The sequence below is a fragment of the Salvia splendens genome, chromosome 14 (genome assembly GCF_004379255.2).
Source record: "Salvia splendens isolate huo1 chromosome 14, SspV2, whole genome shotgun sequence".
Classification (NCBI taxonomy): domain Eukaryota; kingdom Viridiplantae; phylum Streptophyta; class Magnoliopsida; order Lamiales; family Lamiaceae; genus Salvia; species Salvia splendens.
In genome coordinates, this window is record NC_056045.1 from 17,614,104 (window position 1) to 17,627,701 (window position 13,598).

At 39.7% G+C, this 13,598-nt stretch overlaps 1 protein-coding gene and 1 long non-coding RNA gene across 2 annotated transcripts; both read left to right on the top strand.

Annotated features, from left to right (window-relative positions):
• The first annotated feature begins 1,063 nt into the window (after nt 1-1,063).
• LOC121764762 (receptor-like cytosolic serine/threonine-protein kinase RBK1) lies at nt 1,064-4,451 on the top strand. The gene is made up of 7 exons (XM_042160784.1): nt 1,064-1,308; nt 1,393-1,803; nt 2,941-3,353; nt 3,424-3,503; nt 3,597-3,735; nt 3,806-3,955; nt 4,028-4,451. Exons 1-7 carry the CDS (start codon nt 1,302-1,304, stop codon nt 4,184-4,186), a joined length of 1,359 nt encoding a protein of 452 aa, XP_042016718.1. The 5' UTR covers nt 1,064-1,301; the 3' UTR covers nt 4,187-4,451.
• A 1,002-nt stretch (nt 4,452-5,453) lies between these two features.
• On the top strand, nt 5,454-8,167 carry LOC121763907. The gene is made up of 6 exons (XR_006042517.1): nt 5,454-5,596; nt 5,792-5,871; nt 5,978-6,224; nt 6,490-7,040; nt 7,140-7,208; nt 7,294-8,167. It is a non-coding gene; the product is annotated as an uncharacterized LOC121763907 (long non-coding RNA).
• Nucleotides 8,168-13,598: the final 5,431 nt, after the last annotated feature.

Sequence of the window (13,598 nt, forward strand, 5' to 3'; positions counted from 1 at the left end):
CTAACACTTTTTATAGAATTTATATCTCATATTTATATTAAAAATAATTTTTATATATTTATATACTATGATTTGAAATTTATATCAAGAAAAAACACAAATTTAAGGACACAAATGTAACTAAGAGTAAAAATAAAAATAAAAACACTTCAAAATAGATGTATAAAAGAGTGCAAGGGAATCGAACCCTCGTTTCCTGCCCTACAATTGAAGGATCCAACCACTAGACCAATTATAATATAAGTCATTTGCATTAGTTCAATACACTATTAGCACGAAATTTTGGAGGTACACTCATACCCCCATGTTCCTTAATAGATCCGCCCGTGGTTCCAGATATATTCCAATTGATCCAATCTCAGTAAATGAATATTTAACCAAAGGGATTGTGGGAAATATCTTCACCCCAAAATCTGGACATTCTTTTCTTTTATCTCCCTCAATTGTTTCTCTGAATTTTTGCGGCTCAAAAAAAGTAAAAGATCTCTCTGTCTTCATACTGATTCTTTACTTTGGCGGTCTTTAAAAGTGGATTCCTAAAAAAGTAAAATAAGTTTGTTTTCCAAAATTAATTAGTAGACAAATTTGACCATAATAGGCCCTCACGTCGAGCAATTTCCGAAATATATGGACTTCATTTCAATATATTTTTTCTATCTTATGCAATTGTAGTTTATAAGGAAAAATAAATTACTCCCTCCGTCCACGATACATTGTGAATAACATGGATTTTAATGTGAAATTCGTAAAGTAAGAGAGAAGTAGTGTTAGTGGAACGTACGATCCATATTATTAGTAAGAGAGAAGAGAAAAAAAAGTAAGAAAAAAGTTGTTGAAAACTTTCATTTTTTAATTGTGCTTTATTTTTCGTAGATAACAAAAAATGACAAATGTATTCTATTAGTACTATATCCCAAGATAAAAAGAAAAACCAAGGGAAAATTGTGTTAGTTACGCCAGGAATTATGTACCCAAATTTTCATTAAATGACATTGCACGTAAAATAAAAATGAGTAGTAATTATGTAAGAATGTGGTAAGTATAAATATAGCATTTATTCCCTCGACCACATACATATTAAGCTCAGGTTTTCCCTCTGCACTCCCCAAAGAATAGAGAGAAAACACCAATTCTTATTCCTTTTCTTGTTCCATTCCATTTCTCTCTCTGTGTTCTTTTCCTCTGTTCTTGAAGGGCATAGGGAAATGACATGGAGGGTTTGCCAAAGCTAATCATATCCTATTTTTGAAGGCCTCCTTTGTCGTAGTCAAGAAATTTTTATCTTGATCTTGATCTTGATTATGGAAGGTACGAGATTTATTCGTATAAATCCCTTTCTCTTTAAAAATGATATTGAAGAAATATTGATGTTATTTCGATTTGTCTGTGAAGGAGAAACAGAGGCACAGATAGCAAATGATGCTGTAGCAACATGCGAGGTTTCATCGCCATCATCATCGTCATCATCATCTCCGAGGGGTGTGTTGGAGATCCCGGTGACGGGTGGGTACTCGGACGGGGAGGGAGAGAAGGCGGGGACGGCATGGGAGCTGAGTTATGGGACTCTGCATTGGAAGAAGCTGTTTGGGCAGATGAAGATGCGACCTACGATGAAATTCTCGACCATCCCGTTGCTCGGTGGCTACGGGTACGACCTGTCGAAGAAGGCCTTCAAGAAGAGGCTGGGCAGGAATCACAGTGCCGGTGAAGCTATTTCTTGTGAGGACATTGCCATGCCCAAGCCTTCTTGGAGGAATTTCACATCTCAGCAGCTCAATTTTGCCACTCATAACTTTACCCCAGGTTACTAATCCTTTCATTTCTTTTTACTTGCTTTTCCCTCCATAAAAAATATATAGTCCTATTTAACACACATCACCAATTTTACTGAAATTAGTAAAATAGATAGTAACACTTAACCCACGTGTGTAATTCTTTCATTTGTCTAAAGTCCTATTTAAAATACTCCATCCAGTCCCATATAAATAGACCATTTGAGTTTGACAAATATTTTAATGTGTAATTGATAAAGTAAAAAAAAAAAAAAAAAACTAATTGAAATTGTATAGTGGACGGTGGAGCTCCTATGATAAAGTAAAAGAGAATAAAAAAAAGGTTCTATAAATGGATATGGACTATTTGTATGTATGAGATGTACGAAAAAAATATGACCTATCTCTATAAGATGAATAGAAATATGTTTAGAAAATGTCATCAATCTCTACTTTAATTTGTTTCCGCTTTATTTTTATGAATTCAATTAATGAAATAATATTGTATAAAAGAAGATGATTCATTTTTATGGGAGAAGGATGGAGTATATAATTAATTGCCGCGTGCTCTGTTTTTACTTTTCGTGTTAAGTGTTGCTGTCGGCCATTCCAAGTTAGTTAATTTTGTTTTTATTGCACCCAATTCACAAATAGATATATACCAAAAGTTAGGCAAACTATGTTTCCACATTAAAACCTTTTGACTGCCGTTTGGATAGTTCACAAAAGTTAATAGTTGAAATTGAATAATTGCATCTTTCTTTAAAGCTTAATCACATGTTTTCTGATTATTGGTATCCGCCATTAATATCATTTAATATTGAATATACCATACAATAAATAAGTCACCTAGCATGCCATATATAATAAAGTGCTATGGAATTATACCAGCAGACTCAAATTCAATGGTGGGTGGGTCCGTCCCAGTGTATAATACTTCATCATCATCAAAGAAAAGTAGCTTATTTTAAACTTTTTGCTATGACTAGGTACAAAATTGAAACTAAATCTATAAAAAAGAATAGAGTTGAAATTTATTATGGCATGTTTAAGTGGTTGAAGGCATCATGATTCATAAGTATATCTATATTCATTTTGAATAATTGATCCAAAATTTAATGTTTAGGGACCCAATTCATTGACGCAACATTTTGAAAATATGAAACAGATAATCTGATTGGGAAAGGAGGGCATGCTGAAGTGTACAAAGGGGTTCTACCAGATGGCCAACTTGTAGCAGTGAAGAAGATCACAAGTGAAGAAAAGAACAATGAGGATAGAGTTGGTGATTTCTTGTCCGAGCTCGGGATCATCGCCCACATCGACCATCCCAACACGGCCAAGCTGATCGGATTCAGTGCCGATGGCGGCCTACATCTCGTTCTCCAGTACTCTCCCCACGGAAACCTCTCCACCGTGCTACATGGCGACGGGGAGGCTATGGATTGGGATAGACGCTACAAGGTGGCCAAAGGGATCGCCGAGGGCTTGCTCTACCTGCATTGCGACTGCCAAAGGCGCATCATTCACCGCGACATAACAGCTTCCAACATATTACTCTCTGAAAACTATGAACCTCAGGTTTCTTTCCAATTTCTCTACCATTATATTATACCATACCGTTTCATATAACTCCAACTTTTTTCTGCAGATATCTGATTTCGGACTTGCAAAATGGCTTCCAGAGAACTGGGTTCACCACGTTGTATCTCCCATTGAAGGCACTTTTGGGTAAAATGAGTGACTCTGACATACTTATACAATGGTTTCAGTTTTCTCGATGTACGATACTGTTATATTTATTCACTTTCATGTCCCAATCAGATACATGGCTCCGGAATATTTCATGCATGGAGTCATTCATGAGAAGACCGATGTGTTTGCCTTTGGAGTTCTACTACTCGAGATCATAACAGGGCGACGAGCTGTTGACACCTCCAGCAGACAAAGCCTTGTCATGTGGGTATGTTTTCGCCACCCCTTGCGAACATCTACTTCCCGTCTTACATTTCTGAGATCGAGTCTTATTGCAGGCAAAGCCATACCTGGAAAAGAACAACATTAAAGCAATAGCAGATCCAAAGTTAGGAGACAAATACGACATCACAGAAATGAAACGTGCCATGTTTGCAGCTTCCATATGCATACATCACTTGCCTAACATGCGCCCAAACATGTCGCGGGTAATCAACATTACGCCCTCTTCTTCCTCTTCAAAGCGCGAGAAGAATAACTAATATAAAGTGAAAATGCAGGTTGTTAAGATTCTAAAAGGCGAGAACGAAGTGGTGGATGTAAAGCAGAAGTCGATGGGAATGAAAGCGTTACTCTGGGACTCTTGCGACTTGGAGGATTACTCTTCAACGACGTACCTAAAGGACATGAACCGGCATATGCAACTTGTCATGGAGTGATTCAACTTTTTTCTTCTTCAACTAGTCAAGGAAGCATTCTCATCTTATTGTTTTCTTATTTTCATTACTTTCTTAAGTGTTTATGCTAGCTTGTATGAAAGTTTAGATGAGAAGAAAGAGGAACTATAATAGAGGAGAATATATATAAAAAAAGTGAGATGTAAATATACCTTTCTTTGTTTTTTTCCCTCTTCCTTTCTGGTGTTTTGTTTCTTATTGCCCATGGTGTATTGCTATGAATGAATGGATGGAAATGTTTTTGACAGATTTGCTTTACACAATGGAGTCTGAGTGTTTTTTTCCTAGGACTAGGACTAACAAATTTACACACCAAAAGAATTTGAATCTCATGTCCTATTGCTCAGAGGTAAAATGTTTTAATAATTAATCTTTATTCATCATATATTCTTAACATTTTAAAAATATTATGAATAATTCGTTATTATAATGACAAATTTTGATAAATAAAATAGTTCATTTTTTATCAAAATAAAATTGGGACTTACCAAATTAAGACTTTGTCATAATTTGTATCCCAGAGAATATAATATTTTTATCATTAACAATAATATTGATAAATGTGAGCAAAGTATAGAATAAAAATAAACAAATTTAGTAAGTTTTAAAAAAATATCAATGCACATATCCATGTTTATTAATTTTATCAAAATTCAAATTAAATTCATTTATTAAAAATATTCGACACTTTAAAAATCAACAAAATACCATGGTTCATGGTATAGTGGAATAGATAAAGGAAGAGCGATTATCGACACGTAATTTACACTAACACCTATAAATCGTATGAGCAAAATATGGTAGATATTTATTTTAATCTGATGTGAAAAAAAAATGTATCAATTATACATTGTTACTCTTTCCGTCCCATAAAAATATGGGCAATGGGTATGACACATGAATTAAGATAAAATTAGTAAAATAAGAAAGATGAAGAGAATGATATAATAAAGTAGCAAGTGAGAGGAGAAGAATGATAGTTAAAGTAATGTTAGTGGATAGTAAGACCTATATTATTAAATTGATATAACTTACCAAAAATGGCATGCACATATTTTTATAGGACAGACGGAAAATGGAAATTGCAAATATTTTTACGAAATAGATGAAATATATTTTTAGATGTACAAGTTATCATTAAAAGTGACAAGTTTTGGGCTATCTATATTCTAATTGGACCTTAATCAAATAATACAAAAAGAAAGAGAGAAAGGCTACCTAGAAAATTCAACATTCCTTTGTCATTTACGCTCACTCATCTTGGTTTCCATCTCCCTCAACGATCACTCTCCGAATCTCCAGTTTTCATTTTCCCTTTGTTGAAATTTTGTAGAGACTTTTAATTTGGAGGCTTTGAAATGGGGATTGACGTTGATTTAGCAGCTAGTAATGGTATACTTTCGTTTCTGTTATTGCTTTAGTTTTGTGTTTCAAAATGCTGAATTAGTGAATTCTGCCGTTTTTGTTTTGTTCAGTTCCTTGTATATAAATATTTGTAGGTATTTTAGCGAGTGTTGAAACATGTGGTGATATGTATTGTATTTTTATATGTATGAGTGCTTTGTTCAACTCTCCGTTAAAATATAGGAATATGACTTTTGCGAATGGCACGGGTTCCCTTGCTAGCTATATCCTTGGCATAGGCGGCATTGGAAATATTATATCAGGTAATAAAAACATGTAAAGATTGTGAAATTTGATTAGAAATAGAAGAGCCAGAATGACTGGCAAACCATACCACTTGAGGAGGATGTTGATATACATGCTATGCAGATGAAGGTGCTGGAAAAGAGGATGCCCCAAGAAACTGGGGGTCTACTTTTCAAAAAAATATTTTTACTGCTGATGGAAACTGCTCTGATAGAGACATCACCCTGCGGCTATGTCAAACCCCGAATTGTTGATATTCTCGATGATTTTCAGAAAATAAAGAAGCATAATTGGTGTCTGTACTTACTTGACAATCAGATGAGGACACACGAAGCTGAGGGAGAAAAACAAGTCCAAAGTTTTCCTAGTGGTATGTTATTCATTTATTGCATTAATGCCATCGACTTGTTAATATTTAGTTGACATTGAGCATAGAGCATTGTTTGTGAATTAGAATCTGTTGTTGACATGTCTTGACATTGAGCAAAGAGCATTGTTTGTGAATTAGAATCTGTTGTTAACATGTCTTGACATTAAGCGTAGACCATTGTTTGTATCTAAATTAGATTTCTTGTTGACATTTCTTATACAACAAGTTCGTTATTTACTACCGGCCTTCTATGTTGATTGAGTAGTGCACCGTAGGAGAAGTGTGCCATGTGCCATTCCTAGGATAAAGGGGTGGACGGCGGAACTGATGAAAGAGCGAGAGGAAAATAAATTGAAAGAGGATGATTTCGGTCTTGGTCGTGTGTCTCCACAATATGATCAGAATGAGCTAGGAAGCGCAGAAATGTCAACATGAGTGGCTCGTTTACCATCTACAGAAAATGTTGTTGAAGAAGGAGAGCCTTCGGATGAGGTATATATGAGGGGTGTTTGGGGGGCAACCAAACACATAGGTGACATTTTTAAGATGCTGTCGGAACTGAGCCAAGCTCCTCTGGAAATCAGGAATAAGGACAACTTTCGAATAACGTGCGACACTCTTAGGAGGGCTTTAAGACTGGACGGGAAAGACTTCAATCATGTGGAGTCAATGACACAGTCGCAGTCTGCCCACTATAGTGCAGCGGAATAGTGGTCAGAGTCATTGAAATCTTTGTTATGCGCGACTGATGAAATGGATATACTAGAAAACAAAGATGAATACCCAAGCTTTAGCCTTGGTTTTGATTTAAGCCAGGTTCGGTATATATTATACATTATTGCTTCTAAAAAGCACTTCCCAGTTAAATATATATTGATATACTCAATGAAAGTGTGACTTTTTGCTACATTGTAGGATGATGACGCTAGTTACCGTGATTCAGAATGTCAACAGGAAACAATCAAACCAACCAATGTTGAAGAGGTGTGATGACAACGGTCTCTTTTTTTATTTTTTAAAATTTTATTTTTGTTGGTTACTCAATCATCCTATCTTACTTTACTTGAAGCATGATGTGTCGGAGTTGAGCTAAGGGAGCAAGCCGACCTATGTTTTAGTGGTGATGGGCATGTATCCCAGGACGGGGACCGAGAGACCGTTGCTGATTTGGGAGGAGATGGTCTTGATTTTGGTACTGGTAGTGACACCGGAAGAGATGGGGGATGCCAAGAGCATGTGGCTGCTGTGGAAGTAGGAACAGTTGTCAATGAGGACAATGCACTCGACGTGGCTAGGTCTATAGCGCGTTAGGGTGTTGACATTCGTCATTAATTATTGACATTGTAGAATTTCCTGTTTATCTGATGCAGCACGACGCAGCAGATGTAACCATTTGTTCTACCGTGGAAGCATTCATTGAACTCGGTGATGCTGCTTTTGAAACGCAAATAGTTATGGAAGACGTTGATGTGGAAATTACTTGTACGTGGAGATGCAGAGATGAATTGTGAAGGGAGCATGTTTGCTGACATACAACCTGCTCCAGCAAGGAAACTCAGATTGCCTACAGTCAGAAGAGAGGGATCATCATCAATGCGTACCAGCCTAACATGGACTGGACTAGAGAAGAGAGGGATTGTTACCAATTCCTAATTGCAACACCATTCTTGGGCGTCGTATCTGAATGGCATGGAATTTGTTAAATCAACAGAGAAGCCCAACAGATTGTTTGTCACAACATCTCCCACCATAAGTGTACTGTTAATATGATGTAATTTGTTTTATTTTTTTTTCTAATGGCATTGTGTAACGATTTCAGTCATTCAATGTGGTTGAACGGAGAACTAGTTGGGTAGATTCTGAAGCTGCGGCTTCATTGTGAGGAGATAGATAGTCAATTCAACCGCACTGGAATTTTGACTTCAAAAAATATGATTTGGTAATTGTTCTCTTGTTTAACCAAAAGCGACGTCCTTGAAAATGAATATTGAACCAAGTGTATTATTATGTGTAGGTTTTTTTCCCAATATTTTCAAATAGGCAGTACTATTTGGTATGCTTTTCATTGAAGACTGGGGATGCGGATGTGCTAGACAATGTTGTGCTTGAGAACGGTATGCCAGATCGGAGCAAATATGGGAGAGACTTGGGTCTTCTAGTAAGTGTACTGTGGACAGTATATTAAAAGTTGGATGCGTTTGTTGATTATATGATAAAATAGTGTTGATATTAGTGGGTATGGAAATGGTTGGATGCATTGACACTATAAGATGTGGTAGTGACATGTTGGCCTTTATGTTGACATTTTTATGGGAGATAACGCTGATGACATTTGCATGTCTGTTGTGTGAGCTTTTGAAGGGAAACTGTGTTGACATTGACTTCCAGTTTGTGGTTGTGTTTAATCATTTACATTTTACATTTGTTGATATTGCTACATTGTGTTGGCAGAGAAGGGTAAAGTTGTTTTGTGATCATTCCCTTTGAAATTTTGTTTACATTACCCCTGAAATTTTTTGCAGATGGATTTTCTTGGTTTTTATCTCAACTCAAAGGGACTCCACGAACTGGCTAAAGTCATAATCAAGGAGCGTAGAACGCGCCTGCTGGACTTGCCGTGGAAGACATCCTAGACCACTAATGACTCGGCAGTATTCCTGATGAGACTGATGAGACACATGGAGACTTACATGTGTAATGATGGATCGGCGAATTTTTGATGGCGATGAATGCTGGTAGAGAATAAAGATCACGACACAATGAATTTACGTGGTTCGATTTACTGAGGTAAATCTACGTCCACGGGAAGAAAAGAGGGCAGAGTTGTATTGCTTGATCTGTTTTCTACAGCTTACAATACAGACTTGCTATTTTATATTTGATCTCTAGAAAGCGAGAGAGTCTAACCCTATCTATCTGATCTAGGTTCTATTTATACAAAGGACCAAGATCGTGGCATGCAGCACCATTTGCTAGGTAGTGGATGTCGTGGAGATCGTGGCGACCTTGCATGGGTCCATTATCCTGCATGAGTTAATGACTGCTTGACACCACTAAATAGATCGTGGGTGTAACGGAAGTCGTGGAGATCCTGCATGAGTCCATTATCTCCTAGTTCGGTCGAATACTGAGACCGAACTGCCGAATTATTGCCGAGCAGCTTTTGCCGATCTGAGAGTAGAGCTTGATGCCGACCTGAGAGCAGAGTTTGATTGGTTGGCTTTTACCGAGCTGTAGGCTGGAGCCGAACTCTTTGGTTGTGCCGAACTGAACTCTTTAGTCATGTCGGACTGATACTCTTTAGTCATGCCGAACTGATACTCTTTCTTGGGCTTTAGGCTGATGGGCTTTACTGCTGTTGGGCTTGTTTAGTACGTACTCCATCACTACCCCCCCCGGAAAGCGAAGTGAATCACTTCGGCATTCTGGATAAAGGTACGGGGTAAGTTGATGTTTGTCCTCGGTCTTATGAAGTGAACTCTTCTTTGACCGAACTCGTCTTTGGTCTGATGAAATAAACACCTTTGACCGGACTAAGCTTGTGTCCTAATTTGGCGAGTTTTATCGCTCGGATCGGACTTTCCGTTGTCCTAATTTGGGGATCGGACTTTCCCTTGTCCTAATTCGGCGAGTTTTATCGCGTGGATCGGACTTTCCCTTGTCCTAATTCAGGCAAGTTTTATCGCGAGAATCGGACTTTCGTTGCAGTTCGTTTCAGACGAAGTGCTTGATTCTTAAGCCGAATTGTGGTCTTGTATCCTCTTTAGAAGCTTGGACTTCACAATCGTTGGCTTATTGCAGCTCGTTTCAGACGAACTGCTTGTTTAAGCTGAATTGTGGTCTTGTATCTTCTGTAGAAGCTTTGACTCAATCGTTGGCTTGTTGCAGCTCGTTTCAGACGAACTGCTTGTTTAAGCTGAATTGTGGTCTTGTATCTTCTGTAGAAGCTTTGACTCACAATCGTTGGCTTGTTGCAGCTCGTTTCAGACGAACTGCTTGTTTAAGCTGAATTGTGGTCTTGTATCTTCTGTAGAAGCTTTGACTTCACAATCGTTGGCTTATATATGTTCTAAGAAGGGGATCAGCCTTCGAAGAACAAGATACCTCAGTAACATTTGTAAGAGACGACACGCACATAGACAGACAAAACGCATATAGACAAATAAAAAGCACAGAGACAAAGACCAAGCAAACCAAATAAAGCACATTGACCGAACAGGACTCAAGACTGACTGACCGAACTGTCTCTTACAAATGGAACTTTTTGAGGTTGGAAATGTGCCATGTTCGGGGTACCTGTTCTCCTGACATGTGAGCCAATTTGTAAGACCCTTTGCCGAGGACTTCTGACACCCGATACGGACCTTCCCATGTGGGTTCGAGCTTGCCCAGCTTTTCTGCTCGGCTTACTTTGTTGTTTCTCAAAACGAGATCTCCCACTTGAAATTGCAGCTTCTTCACCCTTTGGTTGTAATACCGGGCTACTTGCTCCGTGTACTTGGCTGCTTTTATGCATGCCAATTCTCTTCTCTCTTCGGCAAGATCTAGCTCGGCTCTCAGTCCGTCGTCATTCATTTCTGAGGAGAAATTTAGAGTTCGGGGACTGGGTACGCCGATCTCTACCGGAATTACGGCTTCAGTGCCGTACACCAGACTGTACGGAGTTTCACCGTTGGAGGTTGTGGGTGTAGTTCGGTAGGACCATAGGACTTGAGGGAGATTTTCTACCCATTGTCCTTTGGCTTGTTCTAACCGAGCTTTTAACCCTTTCACCAGGATACGATTTGTTACCTCCGTTTGTCCGTTTGCTTGTGGATGAGAGACCGAAGTGAACCGCTGTTGAATATTCAGCTCTTGGCACCAATTCTTGAACGTCTTGTCGGTGAACTGAGTCCCGTTATCCGAGATGAGGATGTGGGGTATGCCAAATCGGCACACTATGTTCTTCCAGACGAAATCCAATGCCTTCGAGCTCGTTATCGTAGCTAATGGTTCAGCTTCCACCCACTTCGTGAAGTAGTCCACGGCAACGATAAGGAATTTCATTTGCCGAGGAGCTTGTGGTAGTGGTCCTACTATGTCTATACCCCATTGCATAAAAGGCCAAGGGCTTTGCATAGTGGATAGATCGGTCTGCGGCATCCTTGGGATATTTGCATGGATTTGGCACTTCGGGCATGTCTTGACGAGCTGCATTGCTTCTTGTACCAAGGTTGGCCAATAATATCCCCATCTTAGAACTTTTTTAGCTAAAGCTCTAGCTCCGATGTGGCTGCCGCACGATCCTTCATGAACTTCTCTGAGGATGTAGTCCGTCTCTTCTGTTCCTACGCACCGCAATAACGGCTGGAGGTAAGACTTTCTAAAGAGGACTCCTTCATGAAGTTCGTACCGAAGTGCTCGGCACGTGATCTTCCGAGCTTCTCTCTTATCCTCGGGCAATTGTCCTTGATCCAGATACTGCAAGATCGGCGTCATCCAGTTCGGCGAGCTGGATACTGAATGTACCTCGGCTTCATCAATGCTTCGATGCATTAATTCTTCCGCCTTTGAGCTCGGATCTGAGGCCAACTTACTTAAGGTATCTGCTCGGCTATTTTCCGCTCTGGGAATGCGGATTATCCGAAAATAGGAGAAACTTCGGCTGATGCTTTGCGCTTTGTCCAAATACTTCTTCATTCTCTCGTCACGAGCTTCACTTGTACCCAACATGTGATTTACTATGACTTGTGAATCACAATGGACTTTGAGAGATTTGACGAGCAGACTTTGCGCTAATTGGAGTCCGGCAAGGAGGGCTTCGTACTCGGCTTCATTATTAGTAGTGGGGAATAGGAACCGAAGTGAGTAGGTTACCTCGTGTCCGTCGGGAGCGACGAGTAAAATACCAGCTCCACTTCCCATCTTGTTTGAAGCTCCATCTACGAATCCGCTCCAGCAGTCTGGCGGCTCTACTTCGGATTCCAAGGGCTGTGCTAGTTCGGCATTGGCAGAATTTTTCTGTTCGGCAATGACAGGGATTGCTTGATCGAACTTGGCCTCTGTAAGAAAATCTGCCAAGGCTTGTCCCTTGATGGCTTTCCGAGGTAGGTACTCGATTGAGTGTTCTCCCAGCTCTATGGCCCATTTGGCGATTCTGCCTGATGCTTCTGGCTTGGTCAAAACTTGCCGAAGAGGCAGATCGGTTAAGACGCATACCTTGTGAGCATAGAAGTATGGCCGCAGTCTCCTTGCTGCATTTACTAACGCCAGAGCAATTTTTTCCAGAGGTTGATACCTTGTTTCTGGACCTCTTAATGCTCGGCTTGTAAAGTAGATGGGAAACTGCTTTAGGCCTTCTTCTCGTACAAGCACCGCGCTGATGGTTTGATCCGATGCCGCTAAGTATAAGAATATTACTTCGGCTTCGGTTGGAGCAGAGAGAATAGGAAGCTCGGCTAGATAACTTTTGAGCTCGTCAAAGGCCTTTTTCTGCTCGGCTCCCCACTCGAACTTTGGTGCCTTTTTCAACACCTTGAAGAACGGCAGTTGCTTTTCGGCTGCTTGGGAAAGGAATCGATTCAGTGCGGCTAGACATCCGGTTAGCCTTTGCACGTCATGTATGGACTTCGGCATTGCCATGTTCTGAACGACTTGAACTTTTGAGGGGTTTGCCTTGAGTCCGTCCTTTGAAACCCAACAACCCAGAAACTTTCCCGAATCTACCAAAAAGGTACACTTTTGGGGATTAAGTTTGAGGTTGGCTTTCTTGAGCACGTTGAGAGTGGACTTGAGGTTGTGCTCGTACTCGGAAGTGCTTTTGCTTTTGACGACTATATCGTCAACATACACTTCGACCTCCTTTCCAATCAGGTGCCGAAAAAGCTTGTCTACCATCCTTTGATAAGTGGCTCCGGCATTCTTTAAACCGAATGGCATCTTTTTATAAGCGAAAATGCCGAAATCGGTAATGAAAGCTGTTTTCGGAGCGTCACTCTCATCCATCAATACTTGGTGATATCCTTTGTATAAATCAAGAAAACAGAAAATTTCGAAGCCGATCAAAGCTTCTACTTTTTTATCTATATTCGGAAGGGGATAGCAATCTTTAGGACAGTGCTTGTTTAGATCGGTAAAATCTATGCACATCCGCCATCCTCCTTCTTTTTTCTTGATCATCACAGGATTGGCCACCCAAGAAGGATATTTCACCTCGAATAGTACATCCGCTTTTAGTAATTGGCGGACTTCGTCATGGATGACTTGGCTTATTTCTGCCGCAAAGAGTCTTTGCTTCTGTTTTACTGGCCGGATTGAAGGATCAATATTTAACCGATGAGTGATTACCTCGGGGGGCACTCCGGTCATGTCCAACGGAGACCATGCAAAGACATC

Bases quoted from the DNA above. Each gene is read 5' to 3' on its own strand.
- LOC121764762 (XM_042160784.1), top strand. The intron at 3,736-3,805 runs GTATGTTTTCGC...GTCTTATTGCAG, and splicing joins GACAAAGCCTTGTCATGTGG to GCAAAGCCATACCTGGAAAA. The intron at 3,956-4,027 runs GTAATCAACATT...GTGAAAATGCAG, and splicing joins TGCGCCCAAACATGTCGCGG to GTTGTTAAGATTCTAAAAGG.